Source organism: Saccostrea cucullata, unplaced genomic scaffold, assembly GCF_032062105.1.
Source record: "Saccostrea cucullata isolate Sc308-1 unplaced genomic scaffold, CSIRO_AGI_Scuc_v1 ctg229, whole genome shotgun sequence".
NCBI classification, from domain to species: Eukaryota; Metazoa; Mollusca; class Bivalvia; order Ostreida; family Ostreidae; genus Saccostrea; species Saccostrea cuccullata.
The window spans coordinates 124,688-139,085 of NW_026928915.1; the positions used below are offsets into that span (position 1 = coordinate 124,688).

At 33.3% G+C, this 14,398-nt stretch overlaps 2 protein-coding genes across 3 annotated transcripts; one reads left to right on the forward strand and one right to left on the reverse strand.

The window, feature by feature from the left end:
* Window positions 1-3,218: 3,218 nt before the first annotated feature.
* On the reverse strand, window positions 3,219-7,737 carry LOC134279182 (uncharacterized). 2 transcript variants are annotated; one of them, XM_062761532.1, is made up of 2 exons: window positions 7,472-7,737; window positions 3,219-4,607 (listed from the first exon to the last, which is right to left on the reverse strand). In XM_062761532.1, the coding sequence occupies exon 2, from the start codon at window positions 4,490-4,492 to the stop codon at window positions 3,272-3,274; it is 1,221 nt and encodes a 406-aa protein (XP_062617516.1). In that variant the 5' UTR covers window positions 4,493-4,607; window positions 7,472-7,737; the 3' UTR covers window positions 3,219-3,271. The 2 variants fall into 2 exon arrangements, with proteins under 2 accessions (XP_062617516.1, XP_062617515.1); XM_062761531.1 differs by lacking the exon at window positions 7,472-7,737 and adding an exon at window positions 7,260-7,398.
* Window positions 7,738-12,929: 5,192 nt separating this feature from the next.
* LOC134279183 (uncharacterized) lies at window positions 12,930-14,398 on the forward strand. The gene is made up of 3 exons (XM_062761534.1): window positions 12,930-13,080; window positions 13,863-13,975; window positions 14,268-14,398. The coding sequence occupies exons 1-3, from the start codon at window positions 13,010-13,012 to the stop codon at window positions 14,396-14,398; spliced, it is 315 nt and encodes a 104-aa protein (XP_062617518.1). The 5' UTR covers window positions 12,930-13,009.

The following is a 14,398-nucleotide window of genomic DNA, read 5'->3' on the forward strand; positions in this document are numbered from 1 at the left end:
GATACTGTAAACCAAGTATTATACGCGTGCGATAAATATCAGCGAGTTCCGCGAGTAACCTCTGCTCGCGGATATTTATCGTCGCGAACCAGTTGTTCATTATATTCCCATATCATGATTTATTTAGAGTTATTTACCCTTTTTCAATACCGATCCCGACGGTTCAACAAGTAATCACGGAAGAACTTTACTGTTAGTGTACAAGAAGCAGTTGAAATTTAATTACAAACATCCAGAAAAAATAAAAACGAATGGCAAATCTAAAACTATTTGTCTAAAATGAATAAGATGTCAATAATAATTTCAGCTTGTGTTATTATTGTTCATTTATTGTTCCAGACGAGTCAGATATAGCGTGGTTAATTACGGCTAATTATGGCCCAGTCCTGCTCTGTCCAAACCATTTATAATAATTGCCCCTTGGCTATGTAGATCTTAGAAAGCGTCGATTACCCATTTAGTATGAGGCACTTTTACAATTGAGAGTTTTAAATCAATTTTAATCTCCTAGATTTTTTTTCTCCGATTTTCGTTTAAGCGTTGTGAAAATGCGTATGAAGTATACTCATGGTAAACATTTTACCCATGCACTTTAGGGGCGGATATAAGATTTTAAATGGACGCAATGCACAGAATGTCTTGAATAATGCGTAAGCAGACCTCACGCTACCATTTTACTTAGTTTATGGGCGGATATAAAATATTAATTTGATTCAAAAATACCCGTGGAAATAAAAAAACGTGACCACTCGTTCGCGGAAATAAATCGTCGCGGATTAGTTCTCTAGCAGTCAGTCGCGAATAAAAAATGACGCGTATAATAATTGGTTTACAGTATGCGTTGAAACGCTTATCTACATCATTTCTTATTTTAAAATGTGACCTTCTGAGAAAATAAAGCAAAAACTTGATTCAGTTTCCAAAAAAAGTACACTTAAAGGATAAAAATATATTCATCTTTGGGGGAAGCCACACTTACAATAAAGTGCCTTGACCTAATTATGAGGACTCTAGAGCATATCGGTACTGTTTGCTGCCCACATCCTTCATAACACAGACAGCCAAGTAGACATACCGTGGTTTTCTGCCACAAAAAGAAAGTCTCTGACTTCAAGGGTATACATGTAACCACAACATATGCATCAGAAAGAAGTTTTTGTGAATATATCTTGTGTTATTTAAAATACATTCTTTTATCCTAACTTTATACATATTATACAATGAATAAACCGGAATCTAAAGCAAGAGTGTTTCAAACCGCCTCATGCTGCAATGTTGAGATTTTAAAAAAATTGATGATGTGAAGTTTTAGTCATGAATATAAACGTCGTCTTGAATATAAAAATCAAATCAATGCATTATATAGATTTTATAGATTTTAATTGATTTAGCAAAAACTTTAAGTATATAACAGGTTCATTTGAGTTCTCATTGACCTTTGAAAACTTCTTTAAATGAATATGCCAATTTAAAAACCCGTGAACTCAAGTGCTTGAATTACTTCAAAATTGATTCATCTTGTGTATTGGATATAAAATCAGTACCAATGTATGCAAACAATTTGTAGGGGGAAAACTTCTTGTGTCCTCATAGTTTTTATTTAGTGCTGCTAATATAATCCTATAGTGGTTTTCTTTTTTGTGAAACCGTTAGCGAGTGTGAAGAAAGAGCTTTGTGTTAATGTACTACTCTCATAGTTACATGCATGCAGGTACTTTGTCCAACATGATGTTTCCCTCTTATGAAAAGGAAGGAAAATGCTTCATTCTTATAACTAAAATAAAATTGTCCTCATCATTCAGCGCGCACTTGCATGTTTGAAGCCCATTTTCTGCATGTGTTCACATGTTGATTAAAGAAATTAATGATTAAGATGCCGTTATCAAGGGAAATACCCTTGAAAGAATTGCAGCTTGAATCAAATGAAGATTTTAAAGGTTTACCGAGTATTTACGCTTATTAAAGATAAAAAAGAAAATGCATTGCATTGGAATACTACTTCCAAAACGTCCCGTAAAACATATTTACATAGCTCTTCACGATAATAAGAGTTTACCCACGGAACTCATTAAAAAAGAGTTAGAATGTTTTTTCTATTAATTCTAATGTCAACTGAATTGAATAATTAGGAAGTAATAATTGAAGGTAAATTATTTTAAAGGAATCCTTTTAGCAAGTTATGCAATCTTGAAATCCAAGTCAACACAATAAAAACTGCAGACATTTATACGAATAGATGGCTCTAAGGAACTCTTGAGAGAATCAGTTTGTAGAAAGCTTTATGAATGTTTGGCGACAAAATCGGTGAACGATAAATGTGGACCGGTGCACGAATCTTTAATTAATCTGCGGTCTTATCTTCAAATCCGATCGCACGATGTCAAATTACATATTAATTTAATTTCATTAATGATCAGTCAAAGACTATCAGTTCTTAAGATCTGTACTCCCCATTTAACACCATTTGTTTGAAAAAAATTTAAAGCTGACAGTAATATATGATGATCAGAAAGCATATGAATAATTATGCAATTTCATTTTAATATTGCTATTTAATTCTTCATATGTTGATGCCTTCGCTAAGAATTTTGCTAAAGGAACTCGTAGGATCGTAGAGTACAAATAAAAGAAACCACACCCAAAGAAGAAAATATTGAAAATGTGACTTGTTTCAAGAGAAATATTTTTTAAAATTCATTTTAAAGTATAAACACCCTGACAAAATGCAAAAAGGAAACGGTTAAGTACGCAGCTATATATATATATATATTTAGAATCCTTTGTTATTGCACTTCTCGCTTCAGCGAAAGAAATCTGAATATTGAATGGTAAAAATTATCTTTAAAAATTGATTTTATATGATTAAAGAGAAATTATATCGATTGGTTCACAAGAAGAGATAAACAATTAATAAATATTTGGTGTACTTTTTTCAGGATATGTTAGGATAACGGAAAGTCGGGAGATTTGACACTTTAAAGATAGAACATGAAATATATCCCTCTTCAAACAACGCCACGTTATCTCAAAAGTGCGGTAATATGACCTTCGATTGTATGAAAGGTAAATGAGGTGCAAATTTCCTGCAGTTATTGTAAAGGTAAAGAACAATGTATTGAAGTGCAGTACATCATAAGAAGAATAAAGTGATGCTAACCGTAGTTATCTCTGCACCATTACCAATCAAAACATAAAAAGATAGAACAACATTAGACGATTTAATGATTTAACAGAATGAGGTAATGGGAAGTTTAAACTGTTCAACAAGCTTTTACAATCGATGATGTCTATCCGGAACATCTCGCAGAAAAATCAACTTTTTAAATCGTTTTTGGGCTTTCAATTTCATTTTTAAGTGCTGGTCCGTATTATCTTCTGGTTCTTTTAAGACATTTTTAAATGGCTCCAGTCGCACCATAGGAGTAACATTCTGTCCTTGTTCACGACGGGGTAACTTCCCCACCTTTTTCTTGTCAAAAATCAACAGCTCATCATTCGGAGTTTGGTGTTCCGGAATGGCCACGAGCTGGGATTGCAGGTTGAGGACATTTCTTGGCGACTGTTTGGGGGGTGGGGAAGGCAGTGTTCGTTCACTCTTTGCCGATCTCTTTTGGGACGCCACGTCATTTTCAGGAATATCTGCGAGATCTGGTTTGTTTATCTGCATACGTTTGGCACGATTCGGTCTTCTTTTGAAAGCCTCCACATTCGCTTTATTTAAGTCTAAGCTATCACTATCAGTGTCTGAATTTTCAGAGTCTTGTTCTTTATCTGAACTTTCTATCGGTGGTAATGTTGGCAAAGTACTAAAGTCTTTAGGGATTTTAGGAGTTGGCGATTCATTGTTGGCACTTTTACTAAGGTTCCTAGAAGACTTTCTATTCCCTGCACCAGGTAGCGGCCGACCGGTAGGAGAGGGCGTGTGATTATGAATATTATCCATTTCTATGTATCTCAATGTGTCCTCCTTATTTCCCTTATTTCTTATACTAAAATCCACTATATCATATAAATCTGAAGCACTCACAAAACTGATTTTCACTTGATGGGACTTTTTGTTATACCGTTCTGGTAGAGAAGGCAGGGATAGTCTTGAGGCTGATTTTGGCTTGTCTCTCCGAGGTTTGTTTGACTTTGACTTGGCATTCTTGCCTATGAGTTCATCAAATGATGCTGGTCTTCTATCCTTGTTTTTGGTTAGAGGTATCTTTGGAATATGTTTCGCTCTTACGTATAAGGGTGAATCACTGGATAACATCCCTTCAACACTATTTTTGGTGTTGGTCATCTTACGCATGCGCTCTGTATAAGCTAACATAGACTCCTTTAGGCCTCTTTCGCGATTTATCATTCTAGACAAAGAAACATCGAACTCTTTTTCATAATGTAAAAGTCGTCGATCATATTCCTGCTTCAGACGGGAGATCTGGGACGCTGCACGGTTTTCTGTTTGAAAAATTCCTGAACTACTTGAACTAGATGAAGAAGACATTTTCTAGTAGAAAACTAAAATTCAAGTGATTTCCAACTCCATTTTCCTGCTCACGTCTGTTGTGAATTTAATGTTTTGATGATGATAAGATCTTTAAACAAGACGACAGTCTAATCTGAAATGAAAGAATGAATATTTCTGTTTAAGCTTAAAGGTAACAATGGGCAGGTTTGATTATCTAAGATAAATAGAGATCACGAAATATTTCTATTCAGAGATTACAAAACTTGGTATTCTATTTCTTGAATTTTAAATAATACTTTATTAACTACAAGGTCGCATCAAAACCTTTGTTAGATACACGTCTGGCTGATGAAGTATATTTCTATGTTTATATAACGTAATACTTGACTGGGGGCCTTAACAATGATACTGTGTTTTCTGATCAACTAAGTAGACCTTGAACGTAATTGACTGATTGTCAGAAAATTACGATGTTGAAAGGAACAGCATTAAGACCTCTTTGCAGACTTGTAACCTTTTAGTTTATCTAGGTCCTCTGTTTTGAATCTTGATTAACTAAGCTGAATAATATACTCTATCTGAATGGGTATTCAATAATTCATTGCAACATAGTTATGCAAGGATGAAATTCAATCCTGCATGGATATGCAGTTTCTGGCGATTTAATGCTTTCTTAAGACTAACTATCCTTGGGGTATACTCTTCAAATCATACAGTTTCAGTTGTCAGAATGAAAGCACACGGGTACTTTTATTAATGCTGCACACCAAAGATGAAAGTCAGACATATATTTTAAGTTACGATTATTTGTAAGGTACGAGCCAAGAATACCGAGATTTTTCACGGTACCAAAGAAAAAGCAACAAAATGTGCAAAGAAATATTTCGAAAAATTAGAGCAGGAGTATCAGATGAAAATTTTATATGGCAATGAATATGAAACAGATGCGTTTTGTGAAGCAATTAAAATTTAAATAAGATAACACGATTCTTTACTTTAAAAGATCAAAGCAAAGAAAAACAAGAGTCGATAGACATGTTTGAAATAAAGAATGGATTTTTGCATACATGTCACCCAATTCAGAAAGGGCTCAATGTGGTCCACTTTTCTTTTAAAGTGAGATGTTTTATTTTCCTAAAAGCAGTAAATGCCCTCGATCATTAAAACACAATCTTCTAAAAGCCCTCATATGTGTCAAGTAGATACTTGAGTTTTGTAGTGTTTGAAATTTATAAATTTCAAGACAAATCAGGCATTGATTTCAAGTCTTGGAGATATATTCTTATGATGTCTTGTACAATTGTCATTTGATTTAATGGTCAACAGACTTCAAAGAAGGAATTTCTCAGCGAATATCTCTCCACACCTGTGGACCAGGTAGAATATTACGAAATTCGGGAATTATTTTAAAATCCCTTTTATATTTCAGTTCCTTACATAATGTCCGAAAGCTCATCAATAAGACCTATAGACTTTAAAAAACCTTTGGTTACATATGTCCAAGTTGATATCCCCTGAAACTTTTTAAATGGCTCGAGGTAAAAAATTTTCATACATTTTTAAACATATTTGTCTTTCATTCTGTTGAGGAAATTATTTCAGATTTACCCCATTAGAGACCATAAAATTTAAAAATCTCTTCTCGCCTTATTTATACGATTGTTATATTTTGCTAGGTTTCAGAATGGGGAAATAGTACTCAAGAATTTTAGAAATAAAACCAAAGTTTGATACGTGTGTCCTTCAACATTTATGTATTGATTTCGGCATTCTATACAATAATTGATTGTCTCTGGTTACTTTCAATTCTCCAAATGTAATTTATAATGAAAGGTACCCAACTTTTTGGGTTTAAATCATGTTTGCAGCCCGATCAAAGTAAATAAAAGTTGCAATTCTTTAAGTTAGGAAAACTAACATTAAATGGGGAATTTAAACCATGTGCAAATAAAACAGGTTTAAATTTTTTTTAGCGAATAAACAGAAAGGGATATGTTTACAAACATAGAAGAATATACTTTAATGTTTTTTTTTCACGTGCTTGGTCAGAACCGTAAATACTGACAATTTCACTTTGTGACCAAGATTTAGTATGGGAGGGAAAAAAACAACAACATACAAACGATGTACATAGTGTGAAGGTTTATCATGATCATACCAACGCAGATACTCAAAGTAACAAAAACAGGTGATTTAACTTTTTATATACAAGTCCGTATCTAAACTTTGGATTAAATCTACATTTCGCTGCTCATATTTCCCAAATATTAGTTAAGCATTACTGAATCGCCTGTTTATTTTAAAAAATTCTCGAATCGTCTAAATTAAGAAAGTAATAATGAAATGAAGTCCTCAAAACTGCTGTACGAATCATTGATTCACAAGGTTGTGGGATTTTGATTTTACAAAAAAGAAAAATCTTTGAAATGAAAAGCAAATGTATTAAGGAAGAGATTTTTAAACACTATGTACGGAGAATATTGAGTTCATGGAGGGGAAATAAATTATCAGAAGGGTTAATTATATGCCTGTATATATATATATATATATATATATATATATATATATATATATATATATATATATATATATAGAAGATTTTAAAAAGAAACTATGCCCGATATCAAATTAAGTTACTTAAGTGTATCTGAATCTATCACCGAGCCTTTGTAAATCGGTACGCTCGTGTAAGAAAGAACAAAGATTTCATCAGGTGTCTACATTAAAATCTTCAACACGAAGTTGGCGACGATTTGTCAAAGTCTGAGTATTAATATCACGAAAATCGCTCTTAAAAACTTACCTTTCTGTAAGATAGAAAAAATCTCCAAGTAAACGCTACACAGAAGAGAACATTTAAAACTCTTCTGTACATATAAAGAGAGAAAATATCGACACAAACTCTTAATTATCCCAAAGACTATTTGTGCATTGTCAAGACCCTCGACTGTGTCTTTAAAAAATACATTTAAAGAGCCGGTGATTGTATACACAACAGATTTGGGAGATAAATACCTTTAGATAATGGCATGCTCCCACTTCTGCCATCCAAAGATCTCGGGTAACTAGAATATTCAAATCGAGTGCGCCGCGCTCTCCGATCTAACTCTGGGTATCGACCCGCCATAAGCAATCCACCGATAGAGAGATATACATGTATTCATTTAATACCTACATGTAAGGCTTCTAAAATATTGACTTACGTTTCCTTAGACTAACCGAGCTGAATTTAAGTCTACTGGGCTGTTATGATGCGGGTTTAAGGCTTCATTGCTTCTGACATTCTGAACATATTCTTTGTAACCGGGGATGTTAATAATTCGAATGATTGAAATATCGCTTGATTTTTTTTTGAAAATCAATGTCAGTTTTTTTCCCCCTTTTCATTCGTAGTTAATTTGAAGTCATTGCCTTTTCCAATTTATCAAAGTCCTTGTTTATGATCCAAAATTGATCGTATTTCAACGTAGACTAAAAGGTTTTTATTGAAATTGCAAGTGAGAAAATACGCAAAGGGCCCGAAATTTACACATTAAAGCAAACGAAACATGTACAATTTAGCCTTAGCAGCATCGCGGCAATTTCAGTTTAACACTTTCATGTAAGTTATATAGAGTTACAAGTAAAAAACTTCGTTGGAATGGGAATGACTTTACTTGAATGTGTTACAAAGATATTAAAGTATTGTCCATATTGTTCTGTATGACCTGGAGTACCCATGTGACTTAGCAACTTTAAATTAGACAATTAAGAAATAATGAAGTCGACCCCATTTAAGCAATTTATGTTTATTTATGCGTATAGAAAATAAGGAGAATAACACAGATAGTTAGAAGTAAGGGCACTCATAGTGTTCATTTTTAATTGCAGAGCAATTATGGGGCATTTCTTTTTGTGTGCATCTGAACAGAGATAATCAAAATTATGGATGTCTTTGTAAAATAAAAATCACAATCATTTATTCATCTTTTTATCTAATTTTCACAATAGAAATCGGGACACAGAGCGAACCCAAACCTTCAGAACATCAGAGGTTGGAACAAGTGACATCCAACTGTCGACAGTTCACATCCGATGATCGCTCCTTTTCATGATCGGAGAAAACGGAATAATCCTCAGACAATTCATTGTGAAAATAATGGCATAAAAACAATATGAAAACTTCAGTAAACATTTGACTTAATGACGAATAATATTATTGACCAAGATATTGTATCGACCATATATAAAATCTGAAAAACGATGACTTTAAACGAGATTTTAATATCCTTGTTTTACCAACTTGTCAATAGCTTGCCTCGTTTTAGAAGTAGTTCTTATTTAGAGCAGTTTCTTCTGTATCTAATCAAATGGGAGAAAAAACCCTTTGCAGGTGGTAAGGATGAATATCTACAGAAACAAGGGAAGTGGATGCTAAAAAAGTTAGTCATTACATTTATCTTGGAGTAATGTTATGTGTCTATTAACGTCTCTTTCTAGTAATGTATCCAAATGTATGTGTGAAAGAGATGTGTCAGACTCTGTTGTCTGTTTCACTTCAAGCTCAATGTGACATATTGCGTCTACAAATGAGAGTAACTATTGTTTACGGATAAAACTTCGTCTATATATCCAAGAAGGACATGGAGATAACGAACAGTATTCAATATGGAAGTCCATAAAACAATACAGAATAGGAGCAGAGCAAACACGGACCTCCGAAACATCAGAGGTGGGATCAGGTGCCATGGAGGAGTGAGCATCCCCTGCTGACCGGTGACACCCGCCGTGTGATCGTTGTCATGATCGTGAAATAACGGAAAAATCCGTCGTCAATTCAGTGTATAAATAATGGACTAACAATTGGTATGAAAAACGTCAGTCAGCATTTGACTCAATGATAAGTTTTATTTGCTGACAAGGTCATTGTATCGACCATAGAACTTACGAAATGATGACTTTAAATGAGACTGCTGATATTATTGTTTCATCAGCTTGCTTGTCAATAACTTACCTCGTTCTAGAAATTGTTCGTACGTAGAGCATGCTCTTGCGTATCGAATCAACTGAGATAGATACACTCCGTATGCAGGTGATGAAGATATATTGCTGCATAAGTAAGGGAAGTTGACGATAGAAAAGTTAAAGTCGTCACGTTTATCATATAACTTGGTTGTTAGGTTACCATTAACGTCTTACAAGTAAAATATCCAAGTATGAAAAAGATGTGTCAGAGTCTGTGGTATCTTTTATCTCAAGCTCTCCTGGATATATCGTATCGACGTAGGAATGGAAATTACCATTGTTAATTGACAATACGTCGTCGATATATCTGAAGGTTGAGTTGAATGCCACAGCAAGTGTTTTCTTCTTTTCACGCATAAGATTTTGCATAAATTCTGCTTCATATGAATAAAAAAATAATGAGAAGTTGAAAATCACAAGTTTTTCTTCTTATGTATTACTTAAGGTTTTGAATTAATTCTGCTTTATATGAATACTAAAGTAGCTTTGTTGAAATTGTTGGAAGACTTAGCCTTCTAGAACTACAGAGATTTTGTCGATCAAAACTCAAACATTTTTTAATATCAACTTTGGAGTTCTGTGTATACAATAAAAATGTTTTTTTTACAAAATGATTTTGCAAATGACCAATGGCACGATAAGAAAATTAACGCGTTTCATTTTTACATTTAAAAAAGCTGTCATTGAAGACATAAACTCTGGACTTTTAATTTAGGGTATTTATGGTGGGAATAGTAACTTATAGTGTCGACAACTCATACGTTTTGATGTTATTGATTTTGGTAAAATTTTATTTCAAATTTTCTTAAATTTCCGTGGAATTTTTAAAGTTTCCACGTCTGATTAACATCACTTCTCAAATATATTTTGTACAGATATTCTGACGTTTCTCCTTCATTGGTGTGTAATTATTCAAATAAGGATTAAAGAAAGAGGCCTGGTAGAACATTTACTGGAACCCGTTAGGCTAGTTATCTTTGTTTGTGAGAATGTTTGTGAAGTGCAGAGGTATTTTTAAAAAAAATCAGTTTTGCGTGTAAATTAAAAATTCGATTAAAAAAAATATTTAACTTAAATACCTGTACTTTTTGATGACTCGCGATTGTTAAGTTTCGGGGACATGGGTATTTAATTGGATGTATATTTGTGGTTCGTCACCTCTGCCTGAATCAAATTAATGCACTTAAATTCCATTTATTTGGAATCGCACTTTAACACTCTCATCTCTATTTAAGACAGGTTCTAACTATGTCAAAAGAAGTACAGAATATTATTTAATTCTTACTGCGCTTACAGGTATTTATTTTTCCCAGTATTTTAAAGATAGAATAACTGCCTAAATTTACAGGGTGGTCCCACGATTTAAAGCAAGGGTCGCAAAAATTAAGATAAAAATATTTTGAAAAAAAAGCAAAACAAATGCATTTTTTTTCATATGGTTTCTAAATCTGTATATAAATTAAAATAAATGAATACATACATCTACACTATTTTTTCTGCAAAAAGTCTATATCCGTATATATAACTGTAAAGTGTCGGTACTTTCTTCTCACTCAAACTACTTTGACATTTTCAGAGTAGCCAAATCAACTTTTTGAGTATGATTGGTGGTGCTTCGAACATGTGCGAAACGGTTTTGACCCCCCCCCCCCCATCCCCTCTTGGGCCAATTGGGGTTTTAAAAAAACTGGTACCTTAATCTCCTCTTACATGTTTCAAAATAGTACAATCACATTTAAAATGTCATTGGGAGTGCTCTCTACATTTGCAGTAAGGTTTTGGAATTTCCATTTTCTCCTTCCGGGGATGTATTGGTTTTAAAAACGTTCTCCTACAAAAATCTGCTTTCGTGAAGTCCTCTGACATTGTTTGTAGTAACAAAATCATCTTTTGGAATGTGATTAGGGGTGTTCTCTACATATGCAAAAATATCCTTTTTTACCCTCCAGAACTGTTTGTGGTAAAAAAGATGTCTTTTCCCCCTACAAAACCTGTTTCTCTGAATTCCTCTGACATTTTTTTGCAGAAGTCAAATATTTTGTTGTTTTTTTTAAATCTAGTTCCTTTAAGTCGTTTTACAACTTCAAATTAGCCCAATTATATTTCGGAAGAAGCAGTTTATATCCTGTGGTTGTGCATTTAAGTTTTGAAACTACTTTCATCCTTGGACTGATTTGGGTTAAAATCAACCTTATTTGTATATGATTGTTGTTCTTCCCTTGTTATCAAAATGTGAAGATGGGTGCATTTAGAATCAAACTTCTATGTGCAAATATTACTGTTGGATGATTCTGGTACACATATACATTGCTGTGAATGGACCTCTGTTATATTCTATAATCCGTTTTCATATTACTATACAAAAAAAATTGGTATTTCTTATGCAAAATTTGCAAATGACAAATATTTGTCATGTACAAATGGTCCAGTATCAAAATTTATGTAAAAAACCTTATCCGAAGGCACAGAGATTTTTTTTTAAATACTAAGTATTGACAATAAAGAGAAAAAAGATAATTTTATCTTGGGTGAATGCCGAATAATTTATTCTCTGAATAAGAACTAATTCCATACATATTACATCAGGTTTTTAAATTTAGTGCCACACAAAATCTTTCCTTTGTAAAGCCTACTCAATAATTTCAGTTTATTTATACATGAAAGCAATAAGACAACCCTTCTCAGCTATACAAATGTCATGGAAAACAAACAATCTCATTGATATGTAGCTCTTATTTATTAGGGAGAACGAAATTGTCAATTTTATGTATTACACTGTGAGCAAGATTTTAACACATACTCTTTCACCTGCGGAAGCTTATCAAAATCTAATAGTTTCTCACCACTGAATATAAAATGACAGAAAATCCATCACGTAAACTCGTTTAATTCGAAAAACTTGGTGACGATGAATGACATACGCCCTCTTTCAAAAAGTAAGGTGCCTATTAACTCCACAGATTTCCACTTTTATATAGATGGTACGTGTATATTTGGCACAACATTTACATTTTCATTTGTGACCCTAAAGAGGCAAGAATTGAAGCTTTGTTTTCTTACAATGACAACTAAGATTACCTTCTCAACTTTGTTGTCCAGGATTTGGAAAGTCCTTCGTAAAAGTTTTAGACGTTGGGTTTTAAGTAGGAAACAAACATGGGTGGTTTGGATTCGGAATTTGTTCGTAAAAGTTCAGAAAGAGACAAAATTGATTGACAGAAAGGCGGACACGATTTGCAAAGCACTAATAGGAAATGAAATATTATTTGATATCACATTCTGTTTGACATATAAACTTGATATCCTCTCAAGATTAAATATAATTGTATAAAAGATTTCTTCTTTCGTGAAGTGCTCTTCTCTCACCAAAGTACAAGGACCTCCAGACAGCAACGTTCTCCAACCCATGAAAGAGACCCTTTTTTAGGGAGCCTTATATTTGTGGACGATATTTTGGTTTTCCTCAAAAGAGGTCACAAAATTCCAAGATAAGACTAAAGTGACTTGTATATTTCTTTGTCCCAAAAGTCAGTCTGTTATCTAACAAATATGAGGCTTCATTTACAAACCTTTGTGTTGTTTTTAATATGCTGTTTTGCCTTTTCAGGGGCGCTAAGAAGGTAACATTTGATCATAGCGTATGTATTTTTACACAATAACTGTTGCAATCTTTAAGGTCCTTTATTATGTCAAGTGTCATCGGGGTATTGTTTTTTGTGTTCTATCTGTTAAAGCCAGTCTTGATTGACACCGTAGCTATTTTGAAACATGCTGTTTCATTGTTGATAAAATTTTGAGATCAAACGAAATACGGTTATACAGAGAATATTTCTTTTTATGGTTATTACGGTAAATGCGATATTTTGTATGGTTATTACGATAAATACGATAGTCATTTTTTGTGACTGAAATTCAATTGAAATGAAACGAAACTTGTAAGAAAGGCCTTCACATATTTTTCAATATGAAATAAAGTATATATCCCAAATACATGTTGTTCTATTTTGTTTATTTTATGTTGATTTTTCCTACAAATAAAAGAGCTGTAATTGTTTGGTTTTATTAAAGAAAACCTTTTCATTTTTAATGTGGCAACCCTACTACTTGCCATGTAAGTCGAGGGACCTCTGCTTTCCACAGAGTCCTACAACTTACTTGTAAATGGCAATGACGTGTTTTTTTTTTTCATTTTGTAATGTAAAAAGACAGTTTGGCAGTATTCAATGCCAGTACTTTGGTTCAGTTCTTTCTGAAACATAATGTATTTGTTTATTCTTGAACGCTTGAATGTATTTTGCAGAAAATGGGGAGTTGTGGCCCAATCTTGACGCTTGTACGTCAAATGTTTCAAACATTTTATTGATATGTTTTTTTCAATATCGATACGAATTTTTGTTTGAAGGAAGAGAGAATGGTGTAGACCAGTAGATACTGAGTCACAATGCATGCTTGGTATCTTGGGTAGCTCTTGTCACATGAAGGATGACATGTGTTGTTGTCCACCTATTTTTCCAGGTATGTTACAAAAAAGGACACAGGATATAGGTATTTACTGTACGTTTCTATCTTTCTGAGGAACAGAATTAAAAAAAAAAATAAGAACGTTACAAATACTACTATACTATAATTATCAATATATATTCAATAAAAGTAGTTTTTATATTGCTTTATAATTTTTTTTAATTATAATTTATGCACAACGTTTCATTAGTGTAAATAAGAGAAAATAAGCTATTTCTAAGTCAAGATTTATCAGAGAACGTTTGCTGTTAATCTAAATGAGATATTTAACTTCTCCTTTTATCAGGTAAGAGAGAGGCGGGTCACTGTGCTATGGTGTGGGACTGGGTGTGTCCCCCTAACTGTGAGATGGTGAGGGACTGTCGGACTAGGTGTAACATGCCTGGGGAGTACTGTTGTTGGTGTGCCTCATCTTAA

What these genes read in the sequence shown, in the direction of transcription:
- LOC134279182 (XM_062761532.1), bottom strand. Translation starts at nt 4,492, where the DNA reads ATGTCTTCTTCATCTAGTTCAAGTAGTTCAGGAATTTTTCAAACAGAA.
- LOC134279183 (XM_062761534.1), top strand. Translation starts at nt 13,010, where the DNA reads ATGAGGCTTCATTTACAAACCTTTGTGTTGTTTTTAATATGCTGTTTT. An exon ending in TTTTCAGGGGCGCTAAGAAG is followed by an intron (nt 13,081 to 13,862) that starts GTAACATTTGAT and finishes TTTTGTTTGAAG; the next exon opens with GAAGAGAGAATGGTGTAGAC. An exon ending in TTGTCCACCTATTTTTCCAG is followed by an intron (nt 13,976 to 14,267) that starts GTATGTTACAAA and finishes TCCTTTTATCAG; the next exon opens with GTAAGAGAGAGGCGGGTCAC.